The sequence below is a fragment of the Hyperolius riggenbachi genome, chromosome 11, assembly GCF_040937935.1.
Source record: "Hyperolius riggenbachi isolate aHypRig1 chromosome 11, aHypRig1.pri, whole genome shotgun sequence".
NCBI lineage: Eukaryota > Metazoa > Chordata > Amphibia > Anura > Hyperoliidae > Hyperolius > Hyperolius riggenbachi.
In genome coordinates, this window is record NC_090656.1 from 193,323,980 (window position 1) to 193,336,260 (window position 12,281).

Genomic DNA, 12,281 nt, shown 5'->3' on the forward strand with positions numbered 1-12,281 from the left:
AAATATACACGCCTGGGGCTTCTTCCAGCCCCCTCCAGGCTTATTGCTTCCGCGCTGTCCTCCTTTGCCTCCTGGGATGTCCTGGCCCTGTACGCTTCCGCGTATGTGCGCCGCAATTCAAAGACATAACATTTTTAAAACCCAACAACGTGCTGTTGGTTTTGTGGCAAATCAGGCACTCCCGGCACATTGCAAAGCGCCAGGTATGAAATTCCCCATAGACTTTCATTGGCGTAGCGTTACCCTGCGGCAAAAAAAGGGTAATGCAGCGCGCCAGTGTGAAAGGGGCCTGCAGGTATTTATCATTATTTTGTCATCTCTTTTATGACTAGACAGCAGAAAGAGTTGTCTCAGGATAATAATATGTGAGAGTGGACAGGGTGGAATTGCATACTACTTGTGAAATTCCAGTTTGTTGCATCCTTAGGAGCCCTCAGTTATGTCCTCGGGGCGAAAAACCAACCGTGAGTTCAGTAAACAACTTTTACTTGGAAAAACAGAGCTGGCTTGTTTGTTAATTAAGCTGCTCAAATTCATTTGTTAAGCTGATTATTAATCCACCAGCGCAGCACAATACCCCGCCTTATCTGAAGTGTGTGTTGAAGAATGCAAATGTGTTAAATGCTCCTTCCTTTAATTGTGGGAAATTTACCTCACAGATACTGATAGAAGTAAGCTGGCGTGAGAAAGGGGGAGGGGAGGCACTGGGGACAGGTTGTGGACAGGTGGAGTTGGTGAGAAGGTAAAGGTGAGGGGAAGGGACTCAGGACAGTGACCTGAGAGAAGAATGGGAATCGTGAGAGGGATGGTGCAGGATAATGGGCAGAGATGGCTTCATACAGAAGGAGTAATTGGGCAGCACAGGATGGGATTTGGGCAGAAGCAGAAGAGGTAAGGGAGGAGGGCAGGCATTGCAGAAGGAATTATTTTGTAGGCAAATACGTGGGGAGGAGCTGGGCAAAGCTAGACCTATTACTGTCTCTGCCAGGGTTTAGGAGACATCCCCGTGACGGCTTCTTCTCCTCCTCTCCTGACAGCCTGCACAGTTTATTAATCAAGACTCCAGAGCATCCAAGGAACAGAAGTCGTAAGATGTCTCACATGGATCAACCACAGGACAAGTAAGTGACGATCTGTGTAGCTTTGGCTGTTTCCCTGTCACGACTCCCCTCTGCTACTTCTGTCCCTCACTGCTAGCCTTCTATCCCACAGTATAACGTGTTCCTCTAGAAAATGCACTTTCATATCCTTTTCCATCACGTTTCCCGGACTCTATACCCCTCTCAGGATACAGGCAGCTCTGTGTGACGTGACTGTGGGAAGTGAGAAGTACTAGATAAACCAGTTCTATAGGTACCTTGTATTGAAGGACAAACTGCGTGTCTAATTCCCTTCTACAGCTGGGATCTCTGTGTTGGGGGTTGTGTGGAGATCCCTCTATACAGGCAGCCTGTGGCTCCTCATGTCGCTCTGGAAGTGTTAGATGACTAGGTATTGATGGGAAAGCTCCATCCGGAAATAGTGTCTTGCATTTAAATGTTGTATGACTTAGCATGGGGGGAGGAATGGAAATTGAGGTCTGTGTAACCCTTTCTGTCCCTGCAGTGTATTCATTTGGGTGATTTGTATTGATTATATGCTAGGTTCTTCACAAACACTACATGTACCCCCGGAGGGCTTGAGCTGGGGTCAGGGGGGCGTGAGCTGGGGTCAGGGGGGCTTGGGCTTGTCAGTGGATTTCACCTAGCATTGCTTATTAGTAGGAGGGCTTTTTGGTCTCTTTTATCCCCCTATACATTCCTAGTGGTTTGGGTCACCCTGAGCTGCTTGGTTACTCTGCTGTATGATAAGCATAGAGAGTTACAACCTGTAAAGGTGTCCACTAACGTTTTTCCAGTTGAGAAATTGCTTTCAAACAATCGCTTTTACAAACGTTCGCAGTCAATCGGGAAGATCAACGGAGTTTATTTTTTTCTAACCCGCTTACAGTTATCTGATCACTCGAACAATTCTTTGCTAAAAATTGGACCATTAGTGGCCACCTTTAATAGAAAACTCTGACATAGCATTCAATAGAAATGTTTTCCTACGTTTTTATTACCAATCTGCTTTTGTGCACAAGTAATATTGTCTATCTACAAATTGCAAATTCCCAAAGTACAGTTTATCTGCTCTGAAAGCTGCCATTACATTTTATTGCATAGCTGCTTTGTTTATATATTAAAAAATCTATCTAGTGATCACTTCTCAGCTCTTTCTGCTCCTCAGCTCAGTACAGCTCAGTTTTGAAAGTTTGCTAATGTTTACTAAATGTATCTGGCAAAGGAATGTAAACAAAAGATAATGTTATCACCTCTTCAGATGCAGCTGGAAAGCAAGGAGCTTTCCATTAAAGAACAAAGTGCTATGTTTAACTGTTTGAATGATGTTCTGCTACAAACTTTGTTTTTGTGGTAGTAGATTTTATGCTGTAAATAATCTTTTAGAGCAAAGAGGAAATTCTGAGTTTTAAACCACTTTAAACAACCTTAGTATTTTTAGTTATTTGACCTCTTCCAGACCGTGCTGATTAAAATCGACGCCCTGCTTTGCACCTGTTATCTCTGCCAGGTCATAGATTTCAATCCACCCCAACCCCCATCATGCTGCTCTGTCGCTGCTGCAACCCCCTCGCTCTGCTGTCGATATGATGGCAGAGCTCCCTGAGCTGGTCAGGAGCCGATTTAATTGGCTCCTGACCCCGTGATTGCTGTGAGCCAATCAGATTGACTCAAATTGATGACAGAGTCAGGAGCTAATGAAATTGGCGCTTGACCGGCTCAGGGAGCTCTGCCGTCACAGGAACGGCAAAGCAAGGAGGCTACAGCGACGGGAATCTGGCGTGAACGGCGGTAGCAGCGGGTCAGTGCTATGTGATGCTGTTCTTTTAAACCAGCAATCTCTGGTCCTTAAGGAGCCAGAGACAGTTGGTTTTGAAGGGGTTAAAATCATAAGTGGCTATTATTATTATTGGTTTATAAAGCAGCAACATATTCTGTGGTGCTGAAAAAAGTAAGAAACAAACATGGGGTACATAATAATACAGACAATGGTGTACACCAAATAAAGACACTGGTACAATAATGTATATTTGGAAAGTGTTCATATTCTATTTTGGGCTCTCCTAACAAATATTTAAGCCAAGGGTTAGCTTAGATGATGTTATCGGTCACAGGGAGTACTCCGAAAACACTGTTGCTGATAAGAAAGTACATTCTGTAATGATGCCGGGGATACACTTAATTCCTTGCCTCAGTTCACATCTGTATTTCGGGATGTTGTGGAGCAGTTCTTGAGCCGTGATATGCACGCTGCTTGTCAGAAAATACCTGTGGCCAAGCAAGGATACATTTCTTTGCAGTGAAGACCAAAAGTCCTATCTACACCATACAATTCTTTGTCCGATTCGATTCATTGATTCGATTTGATTCAATCCGACATGTCTGATCGGGATTCGATTTGATTCAATTTGCCATTTTTTTGCAATGGCAAATTGAATCGAATCCCGATTGGACATGTTGGATTGAATCGAATGAATTGAATTGAATCGGACAAAAAATTGTATGGTGTAGATGGGGCTTTAGGCTTCTATCAGTGATAGCAGTAGTTTGTGATCATTTCAGCTGACAGTCTGACTTCTTTACTGGTATCTCTTTTTTGTGCCCAACATAACTCGGGTGAATAGCAAATGGCCAAGTTAATTTTTTGGGCTATTGTTTTTTTTTAATTCTCTCACTGCAGGAAACTAACTTCTAACTCTGTAAGGAACAGTTCACTCAGGCGTCAAAACACGGCGGTTGCAGCGTTTGTCCTTCAAGCTCTGTCCATTCAGATGAATGAAAGTGCTTTTTAAACAACAATTACGGCTTTTCACATCGTTCGTATAAATCCTCACGCTACAACCTGCCGTCCTGGATGCTACATACATGTAGTTCCTTTCATCAGCTAAGTTCAGCGCTTCCTTCCATATCCCCTTAGGGGGGCACAAAATGCAATGCTATGCCAAACACTTTTCAGAAACGTCTTTAGCATCGGCTAATTGAGACGCAGACAGAAGCCCCATGTGAACAGGCAGTAGAGGGTGTATGACTGTTTCAGGCTTAGGGAGCAGGACACAAATGCGCTGTGTGTGTGTTTGGGGAAGGGGGGTTTACAAAGACCAGCGTCTGTAATGCTGGATACACACGTTGCGATTTCCCGCGCGATTCACAGGGTCGATTCGATTATTTCCAACATGTTCGGTCGGGTTTCGATGGATACAGCAGTCGATTTTGCATACTTAATATGCAAAATGGACGGGAAATCGCAACGTGTGCACCCAGCATACGACTCCTCAGTCTGATGCAGTTTTTGTCCACCAGGTTGGATATTATTAGTGGAACTGCAGCTGGAGATCTATAGCTATTACACATTTCATGTCACCTGTGCGGACCTGAACTCAGAACTTCCTCTCTGCTCTAAAAAATACGCTACAGCATAATAACCTTTAAAGAAAAAAAATTCTTTGTTACAGCTGTTACAAATCCTGAAATAAATCTGCACTATTTCTACTTCCTGCTTTCGTGGAAGTAGACATATTGCTACCATCCTGTGCTGTCAAATGAGCCTCTGCCATATCTGCCATGGCAGTCAGTTGATACAGGGGAGAGATCAAAATATAACTTTTTAAAGTGAACCTGAACTCTTGCACAGGACAGAAGGAAAACATATAGAAATGCGCCCTGTGTGTGTTTAGAGAGTTTAGTCTGTTTAATTCCTCCCCATTTGTGTCTAATGACAAGTTGTAATTTGATCGCTCAGCGTTTGATCTGTGTCAGCTGTGTCAACAGGGGAGAGATCAAATTATAACTTGTCATTAGACACAGATGAGGGGGAATTAGACAAGCTAAACTCTCTAAATACATACAGGGTGCATTTCTCTGTTTTCCTTCTGTCCTGTGCAAGAGTTCAGGTCCACTTTAAAGGGAACCCGAGGTGTGTGACCTATGTAAGCTGCCATATTATTACCTTTTAAAGTGGACCTGAACTCCTGCACAGGACAGAAGGAAAGCATACAGAAATGCTCCCTGTATGTATTTAGAGAGTTTAGCCTGTTTAATTCCCTCTCATTTGTGTCTAATGACAAGTTGTAATTTGATCTCTCCACCGTGTCAGCTGGCTGCCTCGGCAGAGCAGCTAATTTGTAAGCACAGGATGTTAACACTATGTCTGCTTCCATGAAAGCAGAAAGTAGACACACTGCAAATTTATTGCAGGATTTGTATAAGCTGTCACAAAGAAACGTTTTTCTTTAAAGGTTATTATGCTGTTGCGTATCTTTTAGAGCAGAGAGGAAGTTCTTGTCTGCGTTAAACTATAATATTTGCCTGGCAGTCCTGCTGCTCTTTCTGGTCACTAGGGTCTAAATCACACACCTGAAACAAGCATGCACCTAATCTTGTCAGATTTTTGACATCTGATCTTCTGCATGCTTGTTCACTGTCTCTGGCTTAAAGTATTAAAGGCAGAGGATCAACAGGACAGCCAAGCAATGTGCACTATTTAACCTTTTTCCGACCGCGTCACGCCGATGGGCGTGGCCACGGCGGCAGCCCCAGGACCGCCTAACGCCAATTGGTGTAAAGTCCTGGGGCTCTGTTTTGCAGGAGATCGCGCGCAGGTTGCGCGCTCATCTGCTGCTTGGTGGGCGGAGTTCCGCCCTGCCTTCACTCTCTACTCTCTAGCGGCTATTGCCACTCGGGAGACTGTTAGACGGCGTGATCGCCGTCTATTTAGACTGTGCAGCGCTGTCCCCCTGTGGGACAAGAGAGCGATCGACTCTCATAGGCAGAAGCCTAAGACAGCCGATCATCGTAATTGGCTGGCTGTGGGGAGGGAGGAAGGGAGGGGGTTTAAAGAAACAGCCTTTTTTTTTTAAAAACACAAACGAAAATATTTATGAAAAAAAATAAACATGGGGGGAGCGATCAGACCCCACCAACAGAGAGCTCTGTTGGTGGGGAGAAAACGGGAGGGGGGATCACTTGTGTGCTGTGTTGTGCGTCCCTGCAGCTTGGCCTTAAAGTGCAGTGGCCTATTTTACTCAAAATGGCCTGGTCACTATGGGGGTTTAGCCCTGCAGTCCTCAAGAGGTTAAAGGATACCAGAGCCGAATGAAGAATGAGGAAAAGGTGGAGCAGGCATATAATGTCAGCTGTCCTGATGCCCATGGCTCCCCCGTTCTCTTCTCTGCCCCCTATCTTACCTAAGGGCTGGAACCCACAAGAGCGTTTTTTTGAGCATTTTGGCAGCGCTGCAATATGCTAGCGTTTTGCCAAAACGCTCAGCTGATGTTAATGGATGGGGCAACTTCCACAGGAGCGTTTGCGTTTCCCAGAAACGCAAACGCAGGACATGCAGCATTTTGGGAGCGTTAGCGCTTCAATGTAAAGTATTGAAACGCTAGCAGAAATGCTCAGCAAAACTTAAACTGAGCGGTTTTGCTAGCGTTTTGTGGTTCAGCACACTGTAACAAAATTAAAAATAATTCACAGGACCAATCAGGATCAAAACGCAAAACGCTACACAACCGCTGAGCAAAAAAATACAATGTTGCAAAACGCGACCGCAAACGCGCATGAATCCGCTTGCAAACCGCTCAGACAAAACTCTAGCGGTAGCGTTTTGCGTTTGCTGTTTTCAGTGGGTTCCAGGCCTAAAAGCCCCCCGGAACCCTCTTCAGGATCGCCAAAGTCAGGCTTTACTGCGCAGGTGCTGTCTGGGCTGCGTGCATCTTACAGCACACGTCCGCGGATGGGAGCGCACTGTGCATGTATTTGATGTAGTCATGACAGCATGCACAGTGTGCTCCCGGCTTCTTCCATGCAGGATTGGGAAAGCACATACACAATTTTATCCCATCAGGTTACTTCAGTTCAGGTCTCCATTAGGTGTGCTTAAATGCAAATTAAGGTCCTGATATTGAGCAACATGTCCATGTAATATCTGTCTGCTCCCAGAGCTTCATCTCAATACTGCTGCTGCCACAAAACATCTGTAAGGCCTGGAACCCACTGAAAACCGCAAACGCAAACCGCAACCGCTAGCGTTTTGTCTGAGCGGTTTGCAAGCGGATTCATGCGCGTTTTGGGTTGTGTTTTGCAACATTGTATTTTTTTCCCCAGCGGGTGCCTAGCGTTTTGCGTTTTGCGTTTTTATCCTGATTGGTCCTGTGAATTATTTTTCATTTTGTTACAGTGTGCTGAACCGCAAAACGCTAGCAGAACCGCTCAGTTTAGGTTTTGCTGAGCGTTTCTGCTAGCGTTTCAATACTTTACATTGAAGCGCTAACGCTCCCAAAATGCTGCATGTCCTGCGTTTGCGTTTCTGGGAAACGCAAACGCTCCTGTGGAAGTTGCCCCATCCATTAACATCAGCTGAGCGTTTTGGCAAAACGCTAGCGTATCGCAGCGCTGCCAAAATGCTCAAAAAAACGCTCTTGTGGGTTCCAGCCCTAAGCCAGGAAGCAGCTCTCCAAATTGTGGGTTTTATTTGTTTTGGTCCAACAGAGGCCGGTCTAATTTAATACAGTTCTTGTGCACACTTTTCTGTTCTATATAAATAAAGTTTTTTGAGATTATCCTAAATGCACTTAATAACAAGGTGATCACCACACCAAATTACTGTATATATTAAAGAAAGCTAGTGCACCTGTGGGTGTTTTTCACCCTCATCTTTTGTGTTGGTACTTTATGGAAAAGTGAATAATATTACCAATTATAGTCGTATTTTATTCCTTTTTAAGATACGGGCATGTCAACTCCAATATGTAAAGTACAAGCTGTTTCACTCTACTTACACTAAGGATGGCCATCTGCAGATCGATAGCAGCCAGAGTTAGCAAACAATGTATTGCCCGTTCTAAAGGTGTCCATACAATACAAGACATACCTCTGCAGATTCGATCACTTGCAGTAATTGACCAACATTACTGATCACAAGTGGGGTAGGGTGTTGTACTCTGTTTCAGAAAGGTCACTAAGTGCATAGCCAGGGTAGCCAGCCAAACTTCTGTTTCTTAAAGCGGATCTGAGATGAAAAACTAACTATAATGCTGGGTACACACGGTGCGTTCCCGCACTCGATGCCCCGCTCAATTCCCGGCCGCTCGATTATTTCCGAGCGCGTTTCGATGATTGTAAGGTCGATTCTCATGTAAAGTATGCCAAATCGACCTAACGATCCATCGAAACGCGAATCGGACATGTCGGAAATAATCGAGCGGCCGGGAATCAATCGGGAACGCACCGTGTGTACCCAGCATAACAAGTAACTTGTCTATATATCTTATCTAAAGTTTAGATGGTTTACACAGCAAATCTAGCTGCAAACAGCTTAAATAGTTTAAGATTATTTATTCCTGTGATACAATGAAGGCAGCCATGTTCTGTTTGTCACATTACACACAGTCAAAGCTGATAGCATCTCCAGCTCTCTGCCTGTGACAAATTCACTCTGCTCTCCTCCTCCCTCCTCCCCTCTGCCTCTGAAATCTCTGGCTAGTAACCTCCTCCTCCCCCCTGCCGAGACTGAGCTCCCCCATAAGCCCTTGCTACAGTGCCAAGGCTCTCTGAAAAAGCTGTGGGCGAGGCTTGTTTAGTTTATAGGGAATTAGAGTATTAAAACAAAACCAAAAAGGTATTTGGTTTGAGGAATGCCCTATAAACTATATGAAAGGAACACAATTATGCAATGAGTAAAAGTTTATCTCATATCCACTTTAAATACGATATGTCCTAAGTAGGTTAGCACACCATTCTGCATGAGGTTACTTTTTATTCTATCAGCTTGTCAAAACTGTACAGCTTTACTGTATTGAAAAACTGATGGAATAAAAATCAACATTACCGATCAGACAGGACAGTTTTTTGTTGGTTGATCAGAGTCCCTTTAAAGTCCAAATGGAGGAAACAAATTCAATGTGAATATATACTCACAAAAGAGTTGGAGTCGATGATTTTTGTACCAGCTCCACAGCCATGTTTTTTTTTATACATTTCATGCTGAAATGTATTAAAAATCGATGTGCATTGTGCGGCAGCGATAGCTCCTCTCTGATCATGGAGGGATCTATATTTGGGGCACATCGGGAGAAAGTCTGCCAGTGTATGGCTAGTTTAAGCTTGCTTTTCTAGTAGCAATGGTTTTACCGCTGTGCGTCCTTTTATGTAACCTGGATTTCAACATTAATTTTGATGAAAAATCGATGGAACTGCTGCCCCCACCAGCATTGTACCAATCGATACAGTACACAGCTGCAGGCATCAGTCCCTTATTGCTCCTTCTTCTGTCCTATCAATTCAGATTACCACCACATCTAAACACAGCTTAATTCAATAAACTGTCCAAAATCAATCAGCTTTGGGGTGGGAAATCTGCAGATCCCCGGGAGATTTGTTCAAATTGACAGAAGTCTCAGCTGTATACTGGCCGCTGAGTGGCTGTGTCACATTAAAGAGGACCTCTAGAGTAAATAAGAAAATCCGGCAGCCTGCAAGCAAAAGAAAGTTATATTTACCCGAGAAGCCTTGTCCCGTAATGCCGTCCCAAAGTCCCTGCATCATCCGACTTCTGGTGCCTGGCCCCGCCTCCTCTCTCTCCCTGGAGAAAACCGCCAAGCTGTTTACTGTAGTAACTAGCTTGGTGTTTTTCTCTGCAGAGAGAGAGGAGGCGGGGCCAGGTGCCGGAGATCAGGTGATGCAGGGACTTCGGGACCGCTTCGCGGGACAAGACTTCTCTGGTAAGTACAGCTTTCTTTTACTTGCAGGCAGTGATGAGCAACAGATGAAATTCGAATAAGTTTCATTCAGATTTTATCCGGATAATTAATGCAGCTGTGCGGGTGGGTGAGGGGGGCGGGGGGTTGTGTTAAACTTACTCAGCAGCCGTCTTCTTTCATCCTTCCAACGGCGCCTCCCACGCTGCGCTCCAAGCCGCAGTCACATTATTACAAACACTTCCTCCTTTTGGGTTGAAGGAGGAAGTGTTTGTAGTCACGTGATGCAGCGTGTAAGGCGCCATGGGCCGGATGAAAGAGGACGGCTGCTGGGTAAGTTTAACACAACCCCCCCCCCCCCTCACCCACCCGCTCAGCTGCATTAATTAAACAAATGAAACTCATTTGGATTTGATCCGTTGCTCATCACTGCTTGCAGCTGCCGGATTTTATTTACTCTGGTGATCCTCTCTAAGGTGCCCATCCATTACTCGATTTTTCATCGAGAGATATAGCAATCAACTTTATTGGACGATCGAAAACAGTATGGTCGATCGAAAGTAAATCGTCTGGTGGTCCACACACTGCAAGCGAGATCCTGGCCATTCTCCTTCACTAATCGATCTCCACAATGTTGTGCCTCCATGCTCTGAAACCAAAAATCGGTTCTGTGTCAGTCGAAACCATGTGAACATTAGGCGATTCCTTTACCATTTAGCGATATTTTCCATCCTGCTCGATCGAGAAATGTTATCAATTCAGACAGATATGAGCCAATTTGCATGGATCAGAGCAGAATGGCGTATGCTCAATTCTCCTCTGATTCGATAAATGATCAAATTGGAAGGTTGACCGACCTCCTTGTTTACAAAGCTGGGAGGGGCTACAGTACTAGTCCCATATTGCAGCTTTTTGCCAGAATAGCTTCCAGGTGGCCAAGCTGTTATGTCAGTGCCTAGAACAGCAGCACCCACACCCAGGGGCGCCGACCTTTGCTTGATCCCCCGTTGGTGGACAGCCGCTTTCATAATACAATAACTGCAGTCTGCTGATCTCAGCTTGAATAATGTGCTCTGATGCCTTTCTCACGCCCTGTGCAGTTATACATTGACTCTGCACAAACCCCCTCGCTTAGGTGTGCATAACATCTGCAAACACTGAGTATACTTCTGTAGTGTGGACCATGTGCTTATTGGTCAGGACCTCATTAAATTACTTTAACCACTTCACCCCAAAGGCGTTTTTACCCTAATGGACAAGAGTGATTTTCACCTTTCAGTGCTCATCCCTTTCACTTGCCAATAGCTTAATCACTACTAATTACAATGAAATGATCTATATCTTGTTTTTTTCACCACCAATTGGGCTTTTTGGAGTTGATATCTGTTTTCAGTAATTACCTTATTTTCTATGCATTTTAAAGGGAAAAACAAGGAAAAAAAATACACTATTTCTCCAATTTCATCCCCTATAGTTTTAATATAAACACTGCTACTGTACATAAAACCCACACATTTTATCTGCCCATTTGTCCTGGTTATCACAACATTTTAATTATGTCCCTAGTAAAAAGTATGGTGACAATTTGGAAATAAAGTTGTATTTTTTTCTTTGGTGGTTTTTTTCCACTATTTTCACAGGCACATGCACAGCGGCAGCAGCACTGTCTGACTTATAAAAACTGGAGCCGTTAAGAGGCTCTAGCAGGACATTTTTATAAGTCAGCTCGTCATTAAGTGGTTAAAGAGAACCTAAGGTGAGAAGCATATGGAGGCTGCCATATTTAGTGCCTTTTAAACCATCCCAGCTGCCTGGCAGTCCTGCTGATCTTTTTGGCTACAGTAGTGTCTGCATCACACACCTGAAACAGGCATGTGGCTTTTCCAGTCAGACTTCAATCATGTTTGTTAAGGATCTATAGTATTAGAGGCAGAGGATCAGCAAAGCAGCCATTGTTTAAAAATAAATAAATTTAGCAGCCTCCGTATCCTCTCACTTCAGTTGTCCTTCATTCAATTTGAATTGAATCATGAATCGGACATGTCAGATTGAATCAAATTTAAATTGAATCGAATCTGACAAAGAATCATATGGTGTAGATGGGACTGATTCATTTTCCCAGCACCTTATGACTCTTTTCACAAACGAGTCTCTGCACGGCCTCTGGTTACCTAGCAACAATGTAAACACATATTCAGCAGATCAGCTGAGCTCAGCCTTTATAGTGGCCATACACGGTACAATAAAAACGTTCGATTTTCCCGTTTATTCGATCTAAATGATCAAATTGAATGAAAGTTGAATTTTTTTTTTTTCGATCAAGAAATTCGAACGATTATCTCGTTTTTTCAGGACAAATGATCGGACATGCTGGAAAATTTTTTATATTCGATCTAACGGAATAATCAAACTAAATTATCTAATTGAAAAATTGTACCATGTATGGCCACCTTTAGGGCTATAACAGCAATTCCTGCTAGAAGTGGGT

General features: G+C 44.0%; 1 protein-coding gene across 3 annotated transcripts in view; it reads left to right on the plus strand.

The window, feature by feature from the left end:
- Positions 1-12,281, plus strand: part of SLC29A2 (solute carrier family 29 member 2) — a 107,915-nt gene that overhangs the window by 25,112 nt on the left and 70,522 nt on the right. For all 3 annotated transcript variants that reach the window (XM_068261237.1, XM_068261234.1, XM_068261236.1), the window contains exon 2: positions 1,038-1,121. In XM_068261237.1, coding sequence (XP_068117338.1) covers positions 1,093-1,121 — 29 coding nt within the window. In that variant the 5' untranslated portion in view covers positions 1,038-1,092. The remainder of the gene's footprint in view (positions 1-1,037; positions 1,122-12,281) is intronic.